The 25,000-nt window shown below is 52.8% G+C and overlaps 3 protein-coding genes across 4 annotated transcripts in view; 1 reads left to right on the top strand and 2 right to left on the bottom strand.

Moving 5' to 3' along the window:
* Positions 1-436, top strand: part of LOC308113457 (arf-GAP with GTPase, ANK repeat and PH domain-containing protein 1-like) — a 38,690-nt gene extending 38,254 nt beyond the window's left edge. For both annotated transcript variants that reach the window (XM_080469763.1, XM_080469764.1), the window contains exon 18: positions 1-436. This exon is cut by the window's left edge and continues 659 nt beyond it. The gene's annotated coding sequence lies outside the window, so the exon portion shown is untranslated.
* Positions 437-12,397: 11,961 nt separating this feature from the next.
* Positions 12,398-16,845, bottom strand: ackr5 (atypical chemokine receptor 5). The gene is made up of 2 exons (XM_080469944.1): positions 16,738-16,845; positions 12,398-14,940 (listed from the first exon to the last, which is right to left on the bottom strand). The coding sequence occupies exon 2, from the start codon at positions 14,931-14,933 to the stop codon at positions 13,863-13,865; it is 1,071 nt and encodes a 356-aa protein (XP_080326070.1). The 5' UTR covers positions 14,934-14,940; positions 16,738-16,845; the 3' UTR covers positions 12,398-13,862.
* A 3,160-nt stretch (positions 16,846-20,005) lies between these two features.
* Positions 20,006-25,000, bottom strand: part of pip4k2ca (phosphatidylinositol-5-phosphate 4-kinase, type II, gamma a) — a 5,222-nt gene continuing 227 nt past the window's right edge. The window contains exons 1-10 of the mRNA XM_080470301.1: positions 24,882-25,000; positions 23,793-23,890; positions 23,579-23,675; positions 23,346-23,495; positions 23,062-23,208; positions 22,908-22,946; positions 22,718-22,831; positions 20,702-20,969; positions 20,527-20,630; positions 20,006-20,415 (exon numbers count right to left, since the gene is read on the bottom strand). The exon at positions 24,882-25,000 is cut by the window's right edge and continues 227 nt beyond it. Coding sequence (XP_080326427.1) covers positions 20,335-20,415; positions 20,527-20,630; positions 20,702-20,969; positions 22,718-22,831; positions 22,908-22,946; positions 23,062-23,208; positions 23,346-23,495; positions 23,579-23,675; positions 23,793-23,890; positions 24,882-25,000 — 1,217 coding nt within the window. The 3' untranslated portion in view covers positions 20,006-20,334. The remainder of the gene's footprint in view (positions 20,416-20,526; positions 20,631-20,701; positions 20,970-22,717; positions 22,832-22,907; positions 22,947-23,061; positions 23,209-23,345; positions 23,496-23,578; positions 23,676-23,792; positions 23,891-24,881) is intronic.

Here is a 25,000-nt window from a genome sequence, read left to right as displayed (position 1 = left end):
ACAACTCCAGCGTAGCGACGGGAGGCGAGCGGTGGTCTTCTCTTGAACGCCACGTTGGCAGTGATGGAAGAGAAGAGGCAGCGAAGAGGCAGCGAGTCCCTCTGCTGGACCAGAACCGGGGAACACGTCCACGTCTCCTCATGTCCTGTAAATGTCCTGTGAAGCATCCTGAATGTTGAAACGTCTCCACCCGAGCAGCCTGCTTTTCTAAACGATTTCTTACTGGTGGTTTGGAAACTATGTCAGCTTTTCTTTGGTTCTCATCGTCTTCATCATTTCTTCATGCCGCCACACAGTCGACACCGGCTTTGTCAACGTCAGACGTTGTATTGGGAATGTGGCGAGAAGACTTCCTGTTCCTGTTGTCGGTGGCGTTCCCGGCGACGTGTGAGGGTGTTTGGATCAGCTGAGGAGCAAATAAAGTTTTTTAAATTAGCATTAGTCTCGTGGCTCCATGTGCTTGATGTGTTTTGGCTTCAGGGAAACACAAGCAGGAATTTGACAGTTAAGTTAAGAATGATTTTCAAGATTGAAGAAATCTAAAATATCGTTCCTCCCTCTTCAGCGAGCACCAGAAACCTTCTGCTTTGTTGAAGTCGAAAGAGTTTAATTGGGATTTCAATTTATTTAGCTATAATCTCAGACAGTTTATTGATTTGATTTATAATATCCAGTTCCTTTTTCTATCTCGACAAACATTTACTTTTTTGAATAGAAAGTTCTTCTGTTTTAAACTTGAACTATTCCCATTGCTAAAGACATGTCCAAGGCATTCATTTCTGTTAATATCTGTTAAAAAAAAATAAATTCCCGGTATGAGTAAACTCAGGAATAATTCTTGAAAAGTGTAACACAATGATCGGTCAGGGGGAAGCAGAAATGGTACAATCATAATAAAATGAAATGTGTGCAGTACCTGCTCCAGCCTGTAGGGAGAGCTTTCTGCAGCTCCTCCAGCCTGCAGTACCTCCTCCAGCCTGCAGGGAGAGCTTTCTGCAGCTCCTCCAGCCTGCAGTACCTCCTCCAGCCTGTAGGGAGAGCTTTCTGGAGCTCCTCCAGCCTGCAGTACCTCCTCCAGCCTGTAGGGAGAGCTTTCTGCAGCTCCTCCAGCCTGCAGTACCTCCTCCAGCCTGTAGGGAGAGCTTTCTGCAGCTCCTCCAGCCTGCAGTACCTCCTCCAGCCTGTAGGGAGAGCTCTCTGCAGCTCCTCCAGCCTGCAGTACCTCCTCCATCCCGCTGGGGGCGGGTTCTCTTCTGTTTGTTGACACACGTCGTCAGTGTGCGACAGGCGCTGAGCTGAGCCTGTTTTCTAAAATGTTTGTTGTTTGATTTAGTCTGGATTAGATTCCGGATTAAAGCCGTGATTTCAGTCTGTGTCGGCCTCGGACTCTCTGATGGGTGAGTGTAGCTCGAGCCTTTTAACTCTTGAACGTGTTTTTAGTGTTGTTGAACTGATGGTCTGGAAACTAAAACTGTTTTCTCGCCATTAAACTACATCTAAAGCCTTTAATTCAATCGGGAAAAGAGAAAAACCAACAATAATCCCGACATGTTGGAAACTCTGATCCCAACTTCAGATTGAGTTTTTATTCAAAACAAAGAAACAAAGCCTTCATCGTTAGAGATCACTGACTGGGTGGAGTGACTATGGGTGGAGTAAATAGGTGGTGTGACTGTGGGTGGAGTGACTAGGTGGTGTGACTATGGGTGGAGTGACGAGGTGGTGTGACTATGGGTGGAGTAAATAGGTGGTGTGACTGTGGGTGGAGTGACTAGGTGGAGCGATGAGGTGGTGTGACTATGGGTGGAGTAACGAAGTGGTGTTACTGTGGGGGGAGTGGTGAGGTGGTGTGACTATGGGTGGAGTGACTGGGTGGAGCGATGAGGTGGTGTGACTATGGGTGGAGTGACTGGGTGGAGCGATGAGGTGGTGTGACTATTGGTGGAGTGACGAGGTGGTGTGACTGTGGGTGGAGTAACGAAGTGGTGTTACTGTGGGTGGAGTGACTAGGTGGAGTGGTGAGGTGGTGTGACTATGGGTGGAGTGACGAGGTGGTGTGACTATGGGTGGAGTAAATAGGTGGTGTGACTGTGGGTGGAGTGACTAGGTGGAGCGATGAGGTGGTGTGACTATTGGTGGAGTGACTGGGTGGAGTGACGAGGTGGTGTGACTATGGGTGGAGTAACGAAGTGGTGTTACTGTGGGGGGAGTGACTAGGTGGAGTGGTGAGGTGGTGTGACTATGGGTGGAGTAACGAAAGTGGTGTTACTGTGGGTGGAGTGACTAGGTGGAGTGGTGAGGTGGTGTGACTATGGGTGGAGTGACGAGGTGGTGTGACTATGGGTGGAGTAAATAGGTGGTGTGACTGTGGGTGGAGTGACTAGGTGGAGCGATGAGGTGGTGTGACTATTGGTGGAGTGACTGGGTGGAGTGACGAGGTGGTGTGACTATGGGTGGAGTAACGAAGTGGTGTTACTGTGGGGGGAGTGACTAGGTGGAGTGGTGAGGTGGTGTGACTATGGGTGGAGTAACGAAAGTGGTGTTACTGTGGGTGGAGTGACTATGTGGAGTGGTGAGGTGGTGTGACTATGGGGGGAGTAACGGAGTGGTGTTACTGTGGGGGGAGTGACTAGGTGGAGTGGTGAGGTGGAGCGACAAGGTGGTGTGACTATGGGTGGAGTAACTAGGTGGAGCGATGAGGTGGTGTGACTATTGGTGGAGTGACTGGGTGGAGTGACGAGGTGGAGCGACGAGGTGGTGTGACTATGGGTGGAGTGACGAGGTGGTGTGACTATGGGTGGAGTACATAGGTGGTGTGACTGTGGGTGGAGTGACTAGGTGAAGTGGTGAGGTGGTGTGACTATGGGTGGAGTAACTAGGTGGAGCGATGAGGTGGTGTGACTATTGGTGGAGTGACGAGGTGAAGTGGTGAGGTGGTGTGACTGTGGGTTGAGTAACTAGGTGGAGTGACGAGGTGGTGTGACTATGGGTGGAGTAACTAGGTGGAGTGATGAGGTGGGGCGACTGTGGGTTGAGTAACTAGGTGGAGCGACGAGGTGGTGTGACTATGGGTGGAGTGACTGGGTGGAGTAACTAGGTGGTGTGACTATGGGTGGAGTGACGAGGTGGAGTAACTAGGTGGTGTGACTATGGGTGGAGTGATGAGGTGGGGTGACTGTGGGTGGAGTAAATAGGTGGAGTGACAAGGTGGTGTGTCTGTGGGTGGAGTGACTAGGTGGTGTGACTATGGGTGGAGTGACGAGGTGGTGTGACTATGGGTGGAGTAACTAGGTGGAGTGATGAGGTGGGGCGACTGTGGGTTGAGTAACTAGGTGGAGCGACGAGGTGGTGTGACTATGGGTGGAGTGACTGGGTGGAGTAACTAGGTGGTGTGACTATGGGTGGAGTGACGAGGTGGAGTAACTAGGTGGTGTGACTATGGGTGGAGTGATGAGGTGGGGTGACTGTGGGTGGAGTAAATAGGTGGAGTGACAAGGTGGTGTGTCTGTGGGTGGAGTGACTAGGTGGAGTAACTAGGTGGTGTGACTATGGGTGGAGTGACGAGGTGGTGTTACTGTGGGTGGAGTGACTAGGTGGAGCAATTAGGTGGAGCGACAAGGTGGTGTGACTATGGGTGGAGTGACGAGGTGGTGTGACTATGGGTGGAGTAAATAGGTGGTGTGACTATGGGTGGAGTGACTGGGTGGAGCGATGAGGTGGTGTGACTTGGTGGAGTGACTGGGTGGAGCGACGAGGTGGTGTGACTATGGGTGGAGTAAATAGGTGGTGTGTCTGTGGGTGGAGTAACTAGGTGGTGTGACTATGGGTGGAGTAACTAGGTGGAGCGAAGAGGTGGTGTGACTATAGGTGGAGTGACTGGGTGGAGTGACGAGGTGATGTGACTATGGGTGGAGTAAATAGGTGGTGTGACTGTGGGTGGAGTGACTAGGTGGAGTGGTGAGGTGGTGTGACTATGGGTGGAGTGACTGGGTGGAGTAACTAGGTGGTGTGACTATTGGTGGAGTAAATAGGTGGAGTGACGAGGTGGTGTGTCTGTGGGTGGAGTAACTAGGTGGAGTGGTAAGGTGGTGTGACTATGGGTGGAGTGACGAGGTGGGGTGACTGTGGGTGGAGTCACACCGGCGAGGTGGTGTGACTATGGGTGGAGTAACTAGGTGGAGCGATGAGGTGGTGTGACTGGGTGGAGTAACTAGGCGGAGCGACGAGGTGGTGTGACTGTGGGTGGAGTGACTGGGTGGAGTAACTAGGTGGTGTGACGGTGGGTGGAGTAACTAGGTAGAGTAACAAGGTGGTGTGACTGTGGGTGGAGTGACGAGGTGGTAGTGACTATGGGTGGAGTAAATAGGTGGTGTGACTGTGGGTGGAGTGACTAGGTGGAGTAACGCTGTGTTATCTCCACAGTGAGCCCCCGGCTGCAGGCTCCAGACTGTGGGTGGAGGCCGTGGGTGGAGTCAGTCGGTGGGGTCAGTGGGCGGAGTCAGTGGCTGCAGCGAGCATGAGGATCCGGCTGCAGGCGCCGGGTCACGCCGCCGGCCTGCTGCTGCAGCTGAACGGCTGCCGCCAGTCTCGCCGTTACTGCGACGTCCTGCTGCACGCCGGCGGCCGGGCGTTCGCGGCGCACCGCGCCGTGCTGGCCTGCGCCGGCGAGTACTTCCGGAACCTGTTCACTCGTGCTCCGGCCGCGCCCGGCGCTACGCCCGGCGCTACGCCCGGCGCTACGCCCGGCGCTACACCCGGCACCACACCCGGCTCCACCTTCTCGCTGGAGTTCATCTCGGCGGCCAACTTGGAGAAGGTGCTGACGTTCGTGTACACGGGGGAGATCGTGACGGAGCTGATCGACGTGGGCGTGCTGTACGAGCTGGCGGAGCGGCTGGGCGTAGCCGAGCTGGTCCGGGTTTGTCACGCCACCTTCCCCGACCTGCAGACGGCCGCCGCCTCCTCCGTCTACTCCTCCGCCGCCTCCTGCTGCTCGCTGCCCTCCTCCGCCTGCCCCTCCACCCCCGCCGCCGCCCCCTCGCCGTCCAGAGCGGATCACAACGCTCACGCCGACGCTCTGGACCTGAAGGCAGAAGACCTGCAGTGTCACGCCGGCTACGAACAGCTCGCCGTCCCAGGTCCTGGGGACGGCGCTCCGCTGTTGGGCGCCGTCCTCCAGCCAAAGACCGAGCAGGGCCTGGAGAACGGCGAGGCGGACGAGGCCATGGACTCCTGCTCCCTCCCCGACGCCTCGGCTCCGCTCGCCGCCGAGGCCTCGTCCTCCGGCCCGCAGGTGGCGGCGGTGGAGGACGCCGTGGGCGGGGCGGAGGTGGAGGGCGCCGTGGGCGGGGCGGAGGTGGAGGAGGAGCAGTGGAGGCAGCTGGCGGGAGACGTCATCGAACTGAGCGACGAGGAGAACTTCCTGGAAGACGAGGAGGAAGACGACCTCGTGTGTATCGAGAACGGCGACGCCGCCAGCAGCCAGGTAACGTCTGGCCTTAACGTCGTCCATCGTACTGTCACATGACGAGCTGAGATACAGGTGGGCTCATAATTCATTTTTAGGATTAATAGAGATTATATCAGATTATCAGATCATATCACAGATTATATCAGGGATTATATCAGATTACGTTAGAATCAGATCATAGCAGAGATTATATCAGATTATATGAGATTATCATATATCAGATTATATAAGCGATTATATGAGATTATATGAGATTATCAGATCGTATCACAGATTATATCAGATTATATTAGAATTTATATCAGATTATAATATATCAGATTATATAAGCGATTATATGAGTTTATGAGATTATATCAGGGATTATATCAGATTATGAAAGTTTGATTTTTGTTGTAGTCCTAGTTTTTGCGTGTCAGCAGATTGACCCTGGTCTCTGTCCTCCAGGTCAGCCTGTTCTGTAAAGCGTGTGCGGCGCCGCTGCCGCCGGACGCCGCCGCCGTCAGGAAGCACGCAGAGAGTCACGTGACGGAGCGGGGTCACTGCAGGCTGTGCGGAGCGTCGTTCCCGGACCGAGCCGCCGCCGGCCCACACTCCCTCTCCCACGTCGGCGTGCGGCTCTTCACCTGTGACATGTGTCACCTGCAGTTCTGCAGCCGCAACAAACTGCTGCGCCACCACCGCCAGGCGGCCTCCAGCTATACCCTCCCACAGGGGGCGCTGACGAGCGGCGGCCACGGCCCGAGCTCCAGGCTGCAGTGTGCCGTGTGCTCCAAAACCCTCAGCAAGGACTTCCAGGTGAGCGCAAGGTCATTCAGTGGGTGTTAATGTGCTGTACACACCATCTGGGTGTTGAGGGGAAGATGCTCTATAATCTGGATGTAGAGGAGGAATATGCCCTATAATCTGAGGTTAGGAAGATGCTCTATAATTTGATGTCAGAGGAGGAATGTGCTCTATAATCTGTTGTTTGGAAGGTGCTCTATGGTCTGGGTGTGGGGGGAGATGCTCTATAATCTGAGGTTAGGAAGATGCTCTATAATTTGATGTCGGAGGAGGAATATGCCCTATAATCTGAGGTTAGGAAGATGCTCTATAATCTGTTGTTTGGAAGCTGCTCTATGATCTGGATGTGGAGGGGGAAGATGCCCTATAATCTGGGGTTAGGAAGATGCTCTATAATTTGATGTTAGATAGGAAGGTGCTCTATAATCTGAGGTTAGAGGAGGAAGGTGCTCTGTAATTTGATGGTAGTGGAGGGCTGTGCTCTATAAGATGGGGTTAGAGGAGGAAGATGCTCTGTAATCCGTTGTTAGGTGGATGCTCTATAATCTGATGTTAGGGGTGCTCTATAATCTGAGGTTGGAGGAGGAAGATGCTCTATAATCTGATATTGGAGGAAGAAGATACTCTGTAATCTGGATGGTAGAGGGGGATGCTCTATAATCTGTTGTTAGAGGAGGGAAGAGCTCTATAATCTGTTGTTAGGGAGATGCTCAATAATCTGATGTTAGAGGAGGAATGTGCTCTATAATCTGTTGTTTGGAAGCTGCTCTATGATCTGGATGTGGAGGGGGAAGATGCTCTATAATCTGTTGTTTGGAAGCTGCTCTATGAGCTGGATGTGGAGGGGGAAGATGCTCTATAATCTGTTGTTTGGAAGCTGCTCTATGATCTGGATGTGGAGGGGTGAAGATGCTCTATAATCTGTTGTTTGGAAGCTGCTCTATGATCTGGGTGTGGGGGAAGATGCTCTATAATCTGGGGTTGGGAAGATGCTCTATAATTTGATGTCAGAGGAGGAATGTGCTCTATAATCTGTTGTTTGGAAGGTGCTCTATGATCTGGGTGTGGGGGGAGATGCTCTATAATCTGAGGTTAGGAAGATGCTCTACAATTTGATGTCGGAGGAGGAATATGCCCTATAATCTGAGGTTAGGAAGATGCTCTATAATCTGTTGTTTGGAAGCTGCTCTATGATCTGGATGTGGAGGGGGAAGATGCCCTATAATCTGGGGTTAGGAAGATGCTCTATAATTTGATGTTAGAGAGGAAGGTGCTCTATAATCTGAGGTTAGAGGAGGAAGGTGCTCTGTAATCCGTTGTTAGGTGGATGCTCTATAATCTGATGTTAGGGGTGCTCTATAATCTGAGGTTAGAGGAGGAAGATGCTCTATAATCTGATATTGGAGGAGGAAGATACTCTGTAATCTGGATGGTAGAGGGGGATGCTCTATAATCTGTTGTTAGGGAGATGCTCTATAATCTGATGTTAGAGGAGGAATGTGCTCTATAATCTTTTGTTTGGAAGCTGCTCTATGATCTGGATGTGGAGGGGGAAGATGCTCTATAATCTGTTGTTTGGAAGCTGCTCTATGATCTGGGTGTGGGGGAAGATGCTCTATAATCTGGGGTTAGGAAGATGCTCTATAATTTGATGTCAGAGAAGGAAGATGCTCTATAACCTGGAGGTTTTGGAGGGTCTGACCAGGTCCTGTGTCTCTGTGTCCTGCAGACTGTTAAAGACCACCTGCTGAGCCATGTGAGTGGAGAGACTCTGACCTGCGGGGTGTGCCAGCGCCCCCTGCCGTCGCTGTGCTCGCTGCGGTGGCACGCCCTCGCCCACCTGGCCCTGCCTGTCTTCTGCTGTCCGCACTGCACCCGCTGCTTTGCTGAGCGCCCCCTGCTGGACCGCCACGTGGCCGCGCACGCCGAGGAGGCGGTGGAGGAGCTGCACTGCTTCCTGTGCCCCCTGACCTTTGGCTCCTCCTCCGCCTTTCAGTACCACCTCAGTCTGCATGGCGAGGGGGGGGGGGGCCCAGGGCTGGCTGGGTAAGCGTAAGGCGGAGCGGCCTCTGGACTGCCCCCCGTCCTCCTGCTCCTCGTCCCCCAGGGACGGCCTGCTGAAGATGAGCAGCCTGGGTCCGGGGGCGGGTTTTTTCCAGGGCCCCATGCCAGGCCTGACCTCGGGAGTCCTCACCGACGGGCAGGACGGCACCGCCGACGTGCGCGGGAAGTGGTACCACTGCCGCTACTGCGGGAAGCGCTTCGCCCACTCGGGGGAGTTCACCTACCACCTTCGCATCCACACCGGTGAGAAGCCGTACCAGTGCAAGGTGTGTCTGCGCTTCTTCCGGGGACGCTCCACTATGATCTGCCACCTTAAGACGCACGCCGGCGCCCTCATGTACCGCTGCACCGTCTGCGGACTCTTCTTCTCCACCCTCAAGCTGGTGGCGGCGCACATGGAGCTGCACCAGGACCAGCTGCCGCCTGACTTCAACATCGAGCAGACCTTCATGTACAACGACCACTCCAAGGAGCCGCTGGCCGCCCTGGACGCCTGACCCCCGACCCCCCGACCGACCCCTGACCCCCCGACCGACCCCCCGACCGACCCCCCTGACCCCTGACCCCCGACCGACCCCTGACCCCCCGACCGACCCCTGACCCCCCGACCGACCCCTGACCCCCCGACCCCCCGACCGACCCCCTGACCCCCCGACCCCTGACCCCCCGACCGACCTCCTGACCCCCCGACCGACCCCTGACCCCCTGACCCCCCAACCGACCCCCTGACCCCCCGACCCCTGACCCCCCAACCGACCCCCTGACCCCCCGACCCCTGACCCCCTGACCCCCCAACCGACCCCCTGACCCCCCGACCCCTGACCCCCTGACCCCCTGACCCCTGAATCAGCTGATTGCTGATCAATAACTCAGATGAACTTCTTCACTGTGATCAAAGATCTGGATATCTGCCAGCAAGATGAAGGTCCTGGAAGGTTCATTTACATTTTCACCACAGAGACAGCAGGTCCTGGAAGGTCCTGGAAGGTCCTGGAAGGTCCTGCTGGTGAACCTTTGGTCTCTGTTGCTCGTTTTCATACGTTGTCGTGAGCAGCTCACTTTATCTCACTTCATTTCATTCGGTCTCGTTTCATCTCACTTCTGATCTTATTTGATCTGGGTTGCTCTGTTGACGCGTTGGAGCAACTTCCTGTCGGGTCAGATCTGCCGCCAGCGTGTGGCGCTGCAGAAACTGATGTTTAAGTGCCGTCGACACTTTTCTGTGTCTCGCCTCATATTTATGTCGAGTATTTATTTTGAAGCCTTTGTACTTCCTGTTTGTGAAGCGGATGATCTGATTGAAATAAAGCAGTTCCCTCCGCCGGGCTTCTCTTCAGTCTCACCAGAACTCACACCGCATCACTATTTAGTGATGACCTGGCAGAAACGAGCAGGACGTCCAGGCTCTGGTGACCTTTGACCCCCGGCAGGCCGCCGGAGTCTTTCCTGCCATTGTGTGATGAAGTCGCTTTATTAAAGTACAAGTTGACAGGTTGGTGCTCCTTACTTAGTAGAAACTCCAATGCTGGTTGCTGCTGCTGGTTGCTGCTGCTGGTTGCTGCTGCTGGTTGCTGCTGGTTGCTGCTGGTTGCTGCTGGTTGCTGCTGGTTGCTACTAGTTGGTTACTGCTGGTTGCTACTAGTTGGTTGCTGCTGGTTGGTTACTGCTGGTTGCTACTAGTTGGTTACTGCTGGCTGCTGCTGGTTGCTACTAGTTGGTTGCTACTAGTTGGTTGCTGCTGGTTGGTTACTGCTGGTTGCTACTAGTTGGTTACTGCTGGTTGCTACTAGTTGGTTGCTACTAGTTGGTTGCTGCTGGTTGGTTACTGCTGGTTGGTTACTGCTGGTTGCTACTAGTTGGTTGCTGCTGGTTGGTTACTGCTGGTTGCTACTAGTTGGTTACCGCTGGCTGCTGCTGGTTGCTGCTGGTTGCTACTAGTTGGTTGCTGCTGGTTACTGCTGGTTGCTACTAGTTGGTTACTGCTGGCTGCTGCTGGTTGCTGCTGGTTGCTACTAGTTGGTTGCTGCTGGCTGCTGCTGGTTGCTGCTGGTTGCTACTAGTTGGTTACTGCTGGCTGCTGCTGGTTGCGGCTGGTTGCTACTAGTTGGTTGCTGCTGCTGATTGTTTCTGGTTGCTGCTGGTTCCTTCTGGTTGCTACTAGTTGGTTGCTGCTGGCTGCTGCTGGTTGCTGCTGGTTGCTACTGCTGGTTGCTGCTGGTTGCTGCTGCTGGTTGCTGCTGCTGGTTGCTGCTGCTGGTTACTGCTGGTTGCTACTAGTTGGTTGCTGCTGGTTGCTACTAGTTGGTTGCTGCTGGCTGCTGCTGGCTGCTGCTGGCTGCTGCTGGTTGCTACTAGTTGGTTGCTACTAGTTGGTTACTGCTGGCTGCTGCTGGTTGCGGCTGGTTGCTACTAGTTGGTTGCTGCTGCTGATTGTTTCTGGTTGCTGCTGGTTCCTTCTGGTTGCTGCTGGTTGCTACTAGTTGGTTGCTGCTGGCTGCTGGTGGTTGCTGCTGGTTGCTACTAGTTGGTTGCTGCTGATGATTGTTTCTGGTTGCTGCTGGTTCCTTCTGGTTGCTGCTGGTTGCTACTAGTTGGTTGCTGCTGGCTGCTGGTGGTTGCTGCTTGTTTCTTCCACCAACTTTTATCTCCAATAAAAAGTGAGTTTGACTTCCTGGTTGTTGAGGAAATGGGATTGACCGTTGCCCTCAATACATTCAGGAGGACAGTGATGATCAATAATGTGAAGCTCATTGATTTGACAAGAAATCAAGCTGCAGCAATGAAGCACAAGTTGCTTTGGTGTTTTCATCAATACACTGAAGGGTCAGGGCATTAGGGTCAGGGCATTAGGGCCAGGGCATTAGGGTCAGGGCATTAGGGTCAGGGCATTAGGGCCAGGGTCAGGGCATTAGGGCCAGGGCATTAGGGTCAGGGCATTAGGGTCAGGGCATTAGGGCCAGGGCATTAGGGCCAGGGCATTAGGGTCAGGGCATTAGGGTCAGGGCCAGGGCATTAGGGTCAGGGCATTAGGGTCAGGGTCAGGGCATTAGGGTCAGGGCCAGGGCATTAGGGTCAGGGCATTAGGGTCAGGGTCAGGGCATTAGGGTCAGGGCCAGGGCATTAGAGTCAGGGTTAGGGCATTAGAGTCAGGACCAGGGCATTAGGGTCAGGGCCAGGGCATTAGGGTAAGGGTCACGGTTATGGTTAGGGCCAAGGCATTAGGGTTAGGGTTAGAGTCAGGGCTAGGGCATTAGGGTCAGGGGGGTTACGGTCAGGGTCAGGGCATTAGGGTTAGGGTTAGAGTCAGGGTCAGGGCATTAGGGTCAGGGGGTAAGGGTCAGGGAGTTAGGGTCAGGAGGTTACAAGTCAGGGTCAGGGCATTTGGGTCAGAGTCAGGGTTTTAGGGTCAGGAGGGTCATACAATACCAAGGAGGAGGCCGATACCGAGGAGGAAGAGGCCGATACTCAGGAAGCAGCCGATACCGAGAAGAGGCCGATACTGAGGAGGAGGCCGATACTGAGGAGGAGGCCGATACTCAGGAGGAGGCCGATACTCAGGAGGAGGCCGATACCGAGGAGGAGGAGGAGGCCGATACCGAGGAGGAGGCCGATACTCAGGAGGAGGCCGATACCGAGGAGGAGGCCGATACTCAGGAGGAGGCCGATACCGAGAAGAGGCCGATACTGAGGAGGAGGCCGATACTCAGGAGGAGGCCGATACCGAGGAGGAGGAGGAGGCCGATACCGAGGAGGAGGAGGAGGAGGCCGATACCGAGGAGGAGGCCGATACCGAGAAGAGGCCGATACTCAGGAGGAGGCTGATACCGTCCCCTCAGAAAAGGCCCCGCCCCCTTTCCCCAGCAACCAATGAGTGCAGAGCACAGCTGCTCGTCCGATGAGGCTTCGAGTCACATTTAGTCTGAAATTAAATCCATGTTATTGAAGTAGCGTAAAGGTCAAAGGTCAGTGTGTTTTGTACCAAGGAGGAGAGACTGTTGAAAAGAACCGTTCACTCGCTGGTAGAGGAGATTGATTGATTGATTGATTGATTGATTGGGGTTCAGACACATGGACAGGTAGTGTGAAGAACTTTATTGTGAAGCTGCAGATCATCAGTCGTTACATTGATTTCTCTTCTAATCATCTTTCACATTAATTCAATATATTGCAAAGAAATTATTGCTTTAAAGGTCAGAGGTCAACCCTGGACCCTGGACCCTGGACCGCTGACCCTGGACCGCTGACCCTGGTCCCCTCAACCCAGAGATACCCCGGAACCTCCCAGAGATACCCCAGAGATACCCCGAAACCTCCCAGAAATACCCCAGAACCTCCCAGAGATACCCCGGAACCTCCCAGAAATACCCCAGAACCTCCAAGAAATACCCCGGAACCTCCCAGAGATACCCCAGAGATACCCTGAAACCTCCCAGGGATACCCCAGAGATACCCCGGAACCTCCCAGAAATACCCCAGAACCTCCCAGAGATACCCCAGAACCTCCCAGAAATACCCCAGAACCTACCAGTAATCCTCCAGAAATACCCCCAGAATCTCCCAGAGATACCCCAGAACCTCCCAGGGATACCCCAGAGATACCCCAGAGATACCCCAGAACCTCCCAGAGATACCCCAGAGATACCCTGAAACCTCCCAGTGATACCCCAGAGATACCCCGGAACCTCCCAGAGATACCCCAAAGATACCCTGAAACCTCCCAGTGATACCCCAGAGATACCCCGGAACCTCCCAGAAATACCCCAGAACCTCCCAGAGATACCCCAGAGATACCCCGGAACCTCCCAGAAATACCCCAGAACCTCCCAGAGATACCCCAGAGATACCCCGGAACCTCCCAGAGATACCCCAAAGATACCCTGAAACCTCCCAGTGATACCCCAGTGATACCCCAGAGATACCCCAGAACCTCCCAGAGATACCCCAAAGATACCCTGAAACCTCCCAGTGATACCCCAGAGATACCCCAGAACCTCCCAGAGATACCCCAGAACCTCCCAGAAATACCCCAGAACCTACCAGTAATCCTCCAGAAATACCCCAGAATCTCCCAGTGATACCCCAGAACCTCCCAGTGATACCCCAGAACCTCCCAGTAATACCCCAGAACCTACCAGTAATCCTCCAGAAATACCCCAGAGTCTCCCAGTGATACCCCAGAACCTCCCAGGGATAACCCAGAACCTCCCAATAACTCCCCAGAAATACCCCCAAACCTCCCAGTAATACCCCAGAACCTCTCAGTGCCCCTCCAGAAATACCCCAGAACCTCCCGGTAACACCCCAGAACCTCTCAGTGCCCCTCCAGAAATACCCCAGAACCTCCCAGTGATATCCCAGAACCTCCCGGTATCACCCCAGAACCTCCCAGGAACCCCCCAGAAATACCCCAGAACCTCCCGGTAACACCCCAGAACCTCCCTGCAACCTCCCAGAAATACCCCAGACCCTCCCTGGGGAGGGACCAGGACCAGGATCAGGTCCAGAACCCTCCGGGGGGTCCTGGTCTTCCCGGCCCTGCTGGTTACGAGCTGACGTCAGACTGGCTGGTGCTGTTGTGCTGCTTGTCCCGGTCCTGGTCCTGGTCCTGGTCCTGGTCCTGGTCCTGGTGCCGGTCCTGGTCCTGGGCCTCTCGGGGGACGCAGCCCACCACCGTGTTGAGCAGGTTGTTCTGGAAGCTCTTGCTGAGGAAGTTGTAGAGGATGGGGTTGGCGACGCAGTGGAGCAGCGAGATGCTCTGCACCACGCTGAAGGAGAAGTACAGCCCCTCGGCGGCATTGCAGCTGAGGAGGCGGGGCTCCAGCTCGTCCACGATCATCAGCAGCACGACGGCGTGGTAGGGCAGCCAGCACACCAAGAACACCAGTGAGTACACGTGCACCAGCCACACCTCCCGCCGGCCCCGCACCTCCGGCGCCGTCCGCACGGCGCGGGCAATCAGCAGGTTGCAGGTGACGATGAGGAGGCCGGGGCCCAGGAACTGGAAGAGGAGGCAGAGGAAGGCCACCGACACGTACCACTCGGTGAAGCTGTACTCGGGCAGCATGTAGCAGCCCGGCTCGTCCCACTCCAGGAGGTCCACATGGACGTTCTCCATCAGAGCCAGGAACAAGGAGAACGCCCACAAGCTGCCGCACAGCGCCCAGCGCCGCCGCCCCGCCGCGGGGAAGAGGGGCGGAGCCCTGGGGCGGCTCAGGGACAGGTAGCGCTCCAGGGTCATGAGGGCCAGGAAGAAGGAGCTGCTGTAGAAGTTGACAAAGTAGACCAGGTTGGTGACCTTGCAGAGGAAGCGGCCCCAGACCCAGACCTCGTCCATGGTCACCTCCATCATGAAGAATGGCAGGACGGCCATCACCATCAAGTCCGACAGGCTGACGTTGATGACGCAGAACAGGACACCGTTGGCCGAGTGGCGGCGCCGCCAGTTGACCCAAACCACCAGCAGGTTCTCAAGCAGCCCCACCATGAAGATGAAGAGGTAGAGCAGGAAGAGGAAGATGCGCCTTGAGTCGGCATCCAGCCTGACGGTGCACTGGGTGATGAACCACGGCGTCCCGTTGACCCACTCCGAATGGTTCTGCTGCCCAGCGGTCATCCTCTGGCTGGAGGAGGAGGAGGAGGAGGAAGGAGGAGGAAGGAGAAGCAGTGGGAGGAGGAGGAGGAGGAGGAAGAGGAAGGAGAAGCAGTGGGAGGAGGAGGAGGAGGAGGAAGGAGAAGCAGTGGGAGGAGGAGGAAGAGGAAGGAGAAGCAGTGGGAGGAGGAGGAGGAGGAGGAGGAAGAGGAAGAAGAGGAGGAGGAGCAGGAGGAGGAAGAGGAAGGAGAAGCAGTGGGAGGAGGAGGAGGAAGGAGAAGGAGAAGCAGTGGGAGGAGGAGGAGGAGGAAGAGGGAGGAGGAGGAAGAGGAAGAAGAGGAGGAGCAGGAGGAGGAAGAGGAAGGAGAAGCAGTGGGAGGAGGAGGAGGAGGAGGAAGAGGAAGGAGAAGCAGTGGGAGGAGGAGGAGGACGACGAGGAGGAGGAGAAAGAAGGAGCAGCAGCAGTAGGAGGAAGAGGAGAAGGAGCAGCAGGAGGAGGAGGAAGAGGAGGAAGAAGGAGAAGCAGCGGGAGGAGGAGAAGGAGGACGAGGAGGAGGAAGAGGAGGAGGAGAAAGAGGAGGAAGGAGAAGGAATCGCAGCAGCAGGAGGAAGAGGAGGAGGGAGGAGGAGGAAGAAGGAGCAGCAGCAGCAGGAGGAAGAGGAGGAAGAAGGAGAAGCAGCGGGAGGAGGAGAAGGAGGACGAGGAGGAGGAAGAGGAGGAGGAGAAGGAGGACGAGGAGGAGGAGAAGGAGGACGAGGAGGAGGAAGAAGAGGAGGAGAAAGAGGAGGAAGGAGAAGGAATCGCAGCAGGAGGAGGAGGAAGAGGAGGAGGGAGGAGGAGGAAGAAGGAGCAGCAGCAGCAGGAAGAAGAGGAGGAAGAGGAGGAGGAAGGAGAAGGAATCGCAGCAGGAGGAGGAAGAGGAGGAGGAAGAAGGAGCAGCAGCAGCAGGAAGAAGAGGAGGAAGAGGAGGAGGGAGGAGGAGGAAGAAGGAGCAGCAGCAGCAGGAAGAAGAGGAGGAAGAGGAGGAAGAGGAGGAGGATTACTACAAGACATTTCAATCATTATTGAACTTTATCAACTTGACGTGGATCATCAGGACCAGAAGACACCAGCAGGGCGGCGACTGGTTCTCCGACAGTCTGTTCTGATGATCGACATGTACTGGAACTCTGACTGTCATTATGACTGATTGGTTATCAATCATTAATACTGATTGGTTATCAATCATTAATACTGATTGGTTATCAATCATTAATACTGATTAGTTATCAATCATTAATACTGATTAGTTATCAATCATTAATATTGATTAGTTATTAGTTCTGAGTCTCGTCCCGGTTTCAGTGCAGCTATGTGGTCCAGAGTATTGGACTGACTGGATGATGACTAACATGCAGCCTGAGGTCCAGTTCTGGTCCAGTAGGTCCAGTAGGTTTAGTTATAGTCCAGTAGGTCCAATTCTGATTCAGTAGGTTCAGTTCTGGTCCAGTAGGTCCAGTTATAGTCCAGTAGGTTCAGTTATAGTCCAGTAGGTCCAATTCTGATTCAGTGGGTCCAGTTCTGGTCCAGAGGGTCCAGTAGATCCAGTAGGTTCAGTTATAGTCCAGTAGGTCCAATTCTGATTCAGTAGGTCCAGTTCTGGTCCAGTTCTGACTCAGTAGGTCCAGGAGGTACAGTTCTTGTCCAGTAGGTCCAGTTGTGATCCAGTTCTGGTCCAGTAGGTTCAGTTCTGGTCTCTGAAATCCCGTCGGCTGCTGGTATAACAAGAACCAGAACACTTTCTAAAACAGGAGAAAAAGACGAGCCGGAGACATCCTGGCTTTGTACCTTTTGGTGAAGACCACGATGAAGATGAAGACCACGATGAAGATGAAGACCACGATGAAGATGAAAGAGGAGGTGAAGAGTGTGTCTGTCGACTCCCTGCAGCTCTGATCCTCTGAAACCCGACTGTAACTGTCACAGTCACTTTTTCACACACACACACACACACACACACACACACACACACACACACACACACACACACACACACACACACACACACACACACACACACACACAGGACTTCCTCAGCTCAATGATCAACAGATAGAGGGGAGGTTTTCTCTGCTGCTCTATTCTTTCTTTCTTTGAAGCGCCTGGGGCAGCAGGGGGCAAAGTTCAGCGTGTTGCTGGTTGCTTAATAAAGGGACGTGTTGCTGGTTGCTTAATAACGGGACGTGTTGCTGGTTGCTTCATAAAGGGACGTGTTGCTGGTTGCTTCATAAAGGGACGTGTTGCTGGTTGCTTAATAAAGGGACGTGTTGCTGGTTGCTTCATAAAGGGACGTGTTGCTGGTTGCTTCATAAAGGGACGTGTTGCTGGTTGCTTAATAACGGGACGTGTTGCTGGTTGCTTAATAATGGGACGTGTTGCTGGTTGCTTAATAAAGGGACGTGTTGCTGGTTGCTGAATAAAGGGACGTGTTGCTGGTTGCTTAATAAAGGGACGTGTTGCTGGTTGCTTAATAACGGGACGTGTTGCTGGTTGCTGAATAAAGGGACGTGTTGCTGGTTGCTTAATAACGGGACGTGTTGCTGGTTGCTTAATAAAGGGACGTGTTGCTGGTTGCTTAATAAAGGGAAGTGTTGCTGGTTGCTTAATAAAGGGAAGTGTTTCTGGTTGCTTAATAACGGGACGTGTTGCTGGTTGCTTAATAAAGGGAAGTGTTGCTGGTTGCTTAATAAAGGGAAGTGTTGCTGGTTGCTTAATAACGGGACGTGTTGCTGGTTGCTTAATAAAGGGAAGTGTTGCTGGTTGCTTAATAACGGGAAGTGTTGCTGGTTGCTTAATAAAGGGAAGTGTTGCTGGTTGCTTAATAACGGGAAGTGTTGCTGGTTGCTTAATAAAGGGAAGTGTTGCTGGTTGCTTAATAACGGGAAGTGTTGCTGGTTGCTGAACAAAGGGACGTGTTGCTGCATGTCGTCACCATCAGCAGTTTGCAGTTCACTGACCTTTGACCTGTTGCTCTTCCTGTTTTCTGCTGAGGCAGCAGAACGAAGTGAAACAGGAAGTGTCCAGTCAGCAGAAGCTTCTTCCTGTCAAGACGAGACTAAACGCAGCCGCCGTCAGAGTACTGTAATTCTAACATGTACTGTAACGCTACCGAGTACTGTAACTCTGAGTACTGTGACTATACTGTAGTGAGCAGAGTAAAGTAGTGACAGCACTAGTGAACACAGTAGTGAGCAGCGTAAAAACGTGAATGCAGTAGTGAAAGCGGTAGTGAACACAGTAGTAAACGCAGTAGTGACCACAGTAACGTAGTGAATGCAGTAGTGAACGCGAGGTGAACAGGGTAAAGTAGTGGACGCCGTCGTGAACGCAGCAGTGAAAGCCGTAGTGTGCAAGGTAAAGTAGTGAACGCAGTAGTGAGGAGAGTAAAGAGGTGAACGCATTAGTGAAAGTGCTAGTGAGGAGAGTAAACTAGTGAACACAGTGGTTAAAGCGGTAGTGAGCAGAGTAAGGTAGTGAGCAGAGAAAGGTAGTGAGAAGAGTAAGGTAGTGAATGTAGTAGTGAGAGTGGTAGTGAGCAGAGTAAAGTGGTGAACGCAATAGTGAAAGCACTAGCAAAAGCAGTAGTGAATGCTGTATTGAGCAGAGTTAAATGGTGAACACAGCAGTAAAAAAGATAGTAAAAGCGGTCATGAGCATCGTAAAGTAGTGAACACAGTAGTGAATTTAGTAGTGAACAGAGTACAGTAGTGAAAGCGCTAGTGAGCACAGTAAAGTAGTGAATGTAGTGGTGAAAGCTGTAGTGAGTAACGTAGTGAACACAGTAGTGAGCAGAGTAAAGGAGTGCCCACAATAGTGAATGCAGTAGTGAAAGCGGTAGTGAGCAGAGTAAAATGTTGAACTCAGTAGTGAACACAGTAGTTAATGCAGTATTGAGCAGAGTAAAGTAGTGAACGCAGTCGCGAAAGAAGTTGTGAAATCGGTAGTGAGTAAAGTGTTGAACGCAGCAGTGAACACAGTAGTGAAAGCAGTGAACGGAGTGAAATAGTGAACACAGTAGTGAAAGCAGTAGTGAAAACGGTAGTGAACAGAGTAAAGTAGTTAACACTGTAGTGAACGTTGTAGTAAGCAGAGTAAAGTAGTGAACGTTTAAGTGAAATCGGTAGTGAGCAGAGTAAAGTAGTGAATACTGTAGTGAAAGAAGTAGTGAAAGTGATAGTGAACGGAGTAAAGTAGAGAACACAGCAGTGAATGCAGTAGTGAAATCGGTAGTGAGCAGAGTAAAGTAGTGAACACAGTAGTGAGCGTGTTAGTGAGCAACGTAGTGAATGCAGTAGTAAAAGCAGTAGTGAGCCGAGTAAAGTAGTGAATGCTGTAGTGAAAGCAATATTGAAGGCAGTCGTGATAAAAGTAGTGAACAGAGTCCCCTGGTGGTCACAGTACGCTGGCGGTCACTCACTAACAGAACCATTGCTGTGTTTCAGTCGTTGGTCACATGACCACTCAGGTCTTCTTGCTGGATTAAACCACGCCCCTTCATTGAAACCACGCCCCTTCATTGAACCGCTCTACATTCTGCTTCCACAACTTTAACACTTGAAAGTGCTGAAAGAAATTCACCAAGATCAAATCCTGCTTTGATCCACATGTGGGTTTTCGGACGGCCTCCAGAATCACTTCAGTCGCATGAAGACCGCCGTGTCAGCAGAAGAGCCATGACCCCCCAATTGTAGAAGAACCCCCACAAAGCAGCACAAGTAAAGCACATCAGAGGCTCGGAGTGCCCCCTGGTGGCATACATGGTCATGCAGGAGGGGTTGGTCAGTTGGTCTGCAGGCCGCCGTACGGAGGACTGAGGCTAGGAAACATCGGACCATTCCATTTTATTCCAAATCCAAAATGTCAACATGGTATCATAGTACCTTTTATTCAGCAGCTGAGTGTGTGTGGGACTTCCTGTTTGTGTCCATGAGCTTGTTTACAAGGAGCCCAGCGTCGGACTCTCTCCAGGAATCATGTAGGGTAAGAAGCCCCGCCCACCAACAACCGGTCCCATGAGGAAGTCGGAGTTTGAGAGTTCGAAAAGAAAGTCAATCGTAATAGTTGAGAAATACTTGACTTTATTTTCAGAATGTACAATAAAAAATCTCTCCTGCAAGTTTTTTTCCTTAACGTGGCCCGAAGATGCCGTAGAGTCTGGAGTTAGTCTGGAGTTAGTCTGGAGTTAGTCTGGAGTTAGTCTGGAGACTCCACAAAGAGCAGCGATAGGAGTTTTACACCCTCTGTTCCTTCAAAATAAATAAATGCATCAGAAGTAGAACACAGTATTGCTACGACAGAAGTCCGTGCAGATCGCTGGGCTGGATCCGGCTCCGGCTCCGGCTCCGGCTCCGGACCGGTTCTGGTCTGTGGCTCACGACCAGCCCTTCACGCAAAAATGTTGGAGATGAAGTCTCGGAATCGCTTGGCGTACTGCTCGGGGTGAACTGTGGAGATCTCGGCGCCGGCCTGAGAGACAAGAGGCAGAACAGTCACACACTCAGTGTCGCATGCTCCGAGGTCAGCACCAACCCAGACCGCCATCACAACCCCGGCCCGGCCCGGTGACCCGCTACTCACCCCGTGTTTGACAGTTTTAGCTGCGTGAGCTGCTTTCTTCTTGGTGTCGTACTGAGTGAGGACGTCGATCAGCCCCATGAAGTAGACCTCCCTCTGAGGAGCTCCTGAGGAACACCAGGAGAACCGAGCTGAAAGCGCCGAGCGTCCAACCACGGCTGAACCGTCTCCCACTCACCTGAGCAGTTCCCCACGGCGTACACGTCCACGTAGGGGTCGAACTCTCCGGGCCCCAGAGGCTTGCAGGACGACATGTAGCCGGCGATGCCCTCTGGAGACGTGCCGTAGGAGCCGGCGGCCGCCCCGGGCGCCAGGCCGTTCTCCGCCTCGCCCTCCTCCTCGGCCTCGCCCTCCTCCTCGGCCTCGTCCTCCTCCCGTTCGGCACGGCCCACGTCATGGATGCCGAGCAGCAGGCTGTAGTCCATGATCTTCAGCTTCACTAGGAACTGAGAGCACAGCCACGTTACCGCAGAACCTGGAGAACCCACTGGAGAACCCACTGGAGCAGGAGCTTCAGCTTGTTGAGAAAAGCTTCACACAGTAGAAACATTCCTCCACAGTTCTTGTCATTGCTCCAGTCCCTTCTGTGTCTTCATCTGTCTTCATCTGTGTCTTCATCTGTGTCTTCTTCTGTGTCTTCATCTGTGTTCATCTGTGTCTTCTTCTGTGTCTTCATCTGTGTCTTCATCTGTGTCTTCATCTGTCTTCTTCTGTGGTTTTCAATGTGGACTTTTGATATGGAGAAGATGTTCACATCCTTTGGTCTCTTCATGGAAACCAGATTTTAGGTCACGACCCACAATGACCCGCTGAAGCAACTATTCCCACTACAGCAGCAGTACTACTACAGCAGTACTTTCTACTACAGCAGCAGTATTACTACAGCAGTACTTTCCACTACAGCCGCAGTACCTCCCACTACTACAGTAATACTTTCCACTACAGCAGCAGTACCTCCCACTACAGCAGCAGTACTACAGCAGCAGTACCTCCCACTACTACAGCAGTACTTTCCACTACAGCAGCAGTACCTCCCACTACAGCAGCAGTACTTTCCACTACAGCAGCAGTACTTTCCACTACAGCAGCAGTACTACAGCAGCAGTACCTCCCACTACTACAGCAGTACTTTCCACTACAGCAGCAGTACCTCCCACTACAGCAGCAGTACTACAGCAGCAGTACCTTCCACTACTACAGCAGTACTTTCCACTACAGCAGCAGTACCTCCCACTACTACAGCAGTACTTTCCACTACAGCAGCAGTACCTCCCACTACAGCAGCAGTACTACAGCAGCAGTACCTTCCACTACTACAGCAGTACTTTCCACTACAGCAGCAGTACCTCCCACTACAGCAGCAGTACTACAGCAGCAGTACCTCCCACTACTACAGCAGTACTTTCCACTACAGCAGCAGTACCTCCCACTACAGCAGCAGTACTACAGCAGCAGTACCTTCCACTACTACAGCAGTACTTTCCACTACAGCAGCAGTACTACAGCAGCAGTACCTCCCACTACAGCAGCAGTACTTTCCACTACAGCAGCAGTACTTTCCACTACAGCAGCAGTACTACAGCAGCAGTACCTCCCACTACTACAGCAGTACTTTCCACTACAGCAGCAGTACCTCCCACTACAGCAGCAGTACTACAGCAGCAGTACCTTCCACTACTACAGCAGTACTTTCCACTACAGCAGCAGTACCTCCCACTACTACAGTAAAACTTTCCACTACAGCAGCAGTACCTCCCACTACAGCAGCAGTACTACAGCAGCAGTACCTCCCACTACTACAGCAGTACTTTCCACTACAGCAGCAGTACCTCCCACTACAGCAGCAGTACTACAGCAGCAGTACCTTCCACTACTACAGCAGTACTTTCCACTACAGCAGCAGTACTACAGCAGCAGTACCTCCCACTACAGCAGCAGTACTTTCCACTACAGCAGCAGTACTTCCCCAAACATTGTTGTTGGAGCATTTATAATTGCAACAACTTTATCAAAGTTGCTATAATTTCACTAAAAACAAAACATCTTTTAAGACTCAGAAAGTTTCATGTGACCCACACGGCCAGAGGACAGCCAATCAGCAGCTTGCCTGTAGAGCTCTGCTGATTGGTTCTTCTACTGTAACAGAAATGTATTGTTTGGTGTTTGCTGCCCCCGTGTGGCCAAGGAGTCTCACCTCCACGTCTCTGTGGAGTTTCTCCATGAACTTCTCCTTCTGCTCGTCGGTCACGTAAACCTTCTGCATGTTGTTCCTGAAGTCCACGTCCTTGAAGGTGGGAAGCTCTTTTCCCTGTGGGAGGAAGTGGACCAGCGTGAGAGGAAGCGGCGGGCTCAGGTTCAGGCACACGGCGGCCCGGCGTTCTTACCCGTTCTTTGTCACTGGCTTCCCGAGCCACCAGGGAGCCCTGCAAGAACAGATCACACCTCAGTACCTGGGCCTTTCGACAGGAAAGGAGCTGAAGCAGGTGTTGGTCCATCACAGACGGCTGAGTGGGTCAAAGGGCAGCACTTCCTCCTCACCTTCAGGTCGTACTTCCTGTGCACCACCAGTCTGTGGCTGAACATGTTCCTCATGACGATCAGGTAGGTCTCCTCGCTGTCCACGCTCACCCGGTACATCCCCAGGAACTGAGGCAGCAGCGTGCTGCCGTGGCACTTCACGATGTGCTGCGGAGCCAAGACACAGCGGCACGTCAAACTACAGCGACACAGAGAGCCAAACTACAGCGACACAGAGAGCCAAACTACAGCGACATGCCATGCTGAATCAGCAGAAATCCACTGCAGCAGCAGCTGGAGTGTACCTGGTGATACTCCGACAGGATGTTGTGCATGTCTGCCACGTCCTCGCTGGAGATCTGCTTGACGACCAGCGTGCGGTCGTAGGAGTTGAGGAGCAAACAGTCGCCCTGGTCGTCGGCGCAGCGGGTCGGCGGGCTGCGGGTCAGCGACACCTGGGATTGGACGGCCAGAGCAGCAGTTTACGAAGGACCATTAGACTGACCAGCAAATAGAAGAGGACGGACGTGGTGATCACCTGATAGTCCAGGTCCTCGATGCCAAAGCGTTCTCTCAGGTTCCTGAAGACTTGAGGACAATATTCTTTGAACTTGAAATGTCCCGGCAGGTTTTCTCTGTGAAGAAACAAAGGTCATCTAGATTGTTCATCACTAATTTGTTTATCTTTGACTTAATCTTGACGTTCAATAATCTGATCAGATTATTGATCAGATTATGCCGGCTGCTCTCACCTGTTGAAGAGATGGTTGTTGACCTTGATCTTGGTGTTGGCCTTGAAGTCGTCAGGCAGCAACATGACAGGAACCGGAACCTGGTTCAGATCATTGATCTGCACAAAGGACACAATCAGTCCACCTTCTGATCACACCTCCGCTGAGGAGCAGAGGACAATCCTGTGAGCCGACACTGGCGCCAAGTCACCGAGGAAACCTGGAACCACCAAACGGATGAAACCAACAAAGTCCGGCTGAGGGGGTGGAGCAGCTCCTGGGTCTGGACCGAACGTCAGGCCAGGAGGAACTACTTTATTCCTCCAAACAAGCAGCAGAAGCAAAAGGAGAGTAACCAGGAAGCCTGAACATGGAGTATCTGCCCCGGGACATTAAACTACTGCAAAGGTCCTTCAGTCAACAACATAAAGCCGAGACAAAGTGCCACCAGGCAGAGGATTCAAACTGCAGCAAGCTCCACTGCAGGTAACACTGCCGTCAGCTCTTGTTCCACTGCTTCTGAAAGTGGACTCAGTCAACTCAAACTGTCGACAATGATTGATTAGTAATGAACACATGATGAACTTAACAAGTCTTTATAGTTGTTTATAAAATACAAGCTATGTAATACTGACCCACATGAAAAAACAATAAAATAAGTTATTACCTATTGATCCCAGCGGCTCAGTCATTTGCCTTAAAGTGAGAATCATTACAAAGTCCTGCATTAAACCAGAAATGATCCGATTGTTTGAGGAACATCTGGAGCTTAAAGACAATAAACAACCTCACCTGCAGATTCTTTTACCTGTACAGGAATCCAGCACAAGAGCTTTGAAATGGGCGTGCCCTCGGAACCCAATAAACCTGGTAAAAGCCGCTGTAAAACATGTATTTTGTATATCTTAAACGGAATAAAATCTCCTTTGACGCGACTACGACTCTTCGCCCAAAGGGCCTTCGAGCTGCCGGGTCACAGATTCCTCCGTAACACCTAGCCGGCTGCGTTAGCTCCGCGGCTCGCCCAGCGGGCCGTCGATCTGCCGAGATACACATTCCTCCGTAACGTTGAATCGGCTGCGTTAGCTCCGCGGCTTCCTGCCGACTCACCGAGTGGTTGACGCCCCACATGAAGACGCTGAGCACCGGGTCGCTGGCCCGGAACACCTTCACCTTCTGCTGTACGAAGTGTTTCTTCTTCGTCTTGGTCTTGGGCGCCAGAATCACCA

Source organism: Lipophrys pholis (genome assembly GCF_963383615.2).
Source record: "Lipophrys pholis genome assembly, chromosome: 8".
Lineage (NCBI taxonomy): Eukaryota > Metazoa > Chordata > Actinopteri > Blenniiformes > Blenniidae > Lipophrys > Lipophrys pholis.
This window is presented reverse-complemented; position numbering and strand designations above follow the sequence as displayed.

What these genes read in the sequence shown, in the direction of transcription:
- ackr5 (XM_080469944.1), bottom strand. Translation starts at nt 14,933, where the DNA reads ATGACCGCTGGGCAGCAGAACCATTCGGAGTGGGTCAACGGGACGCCG.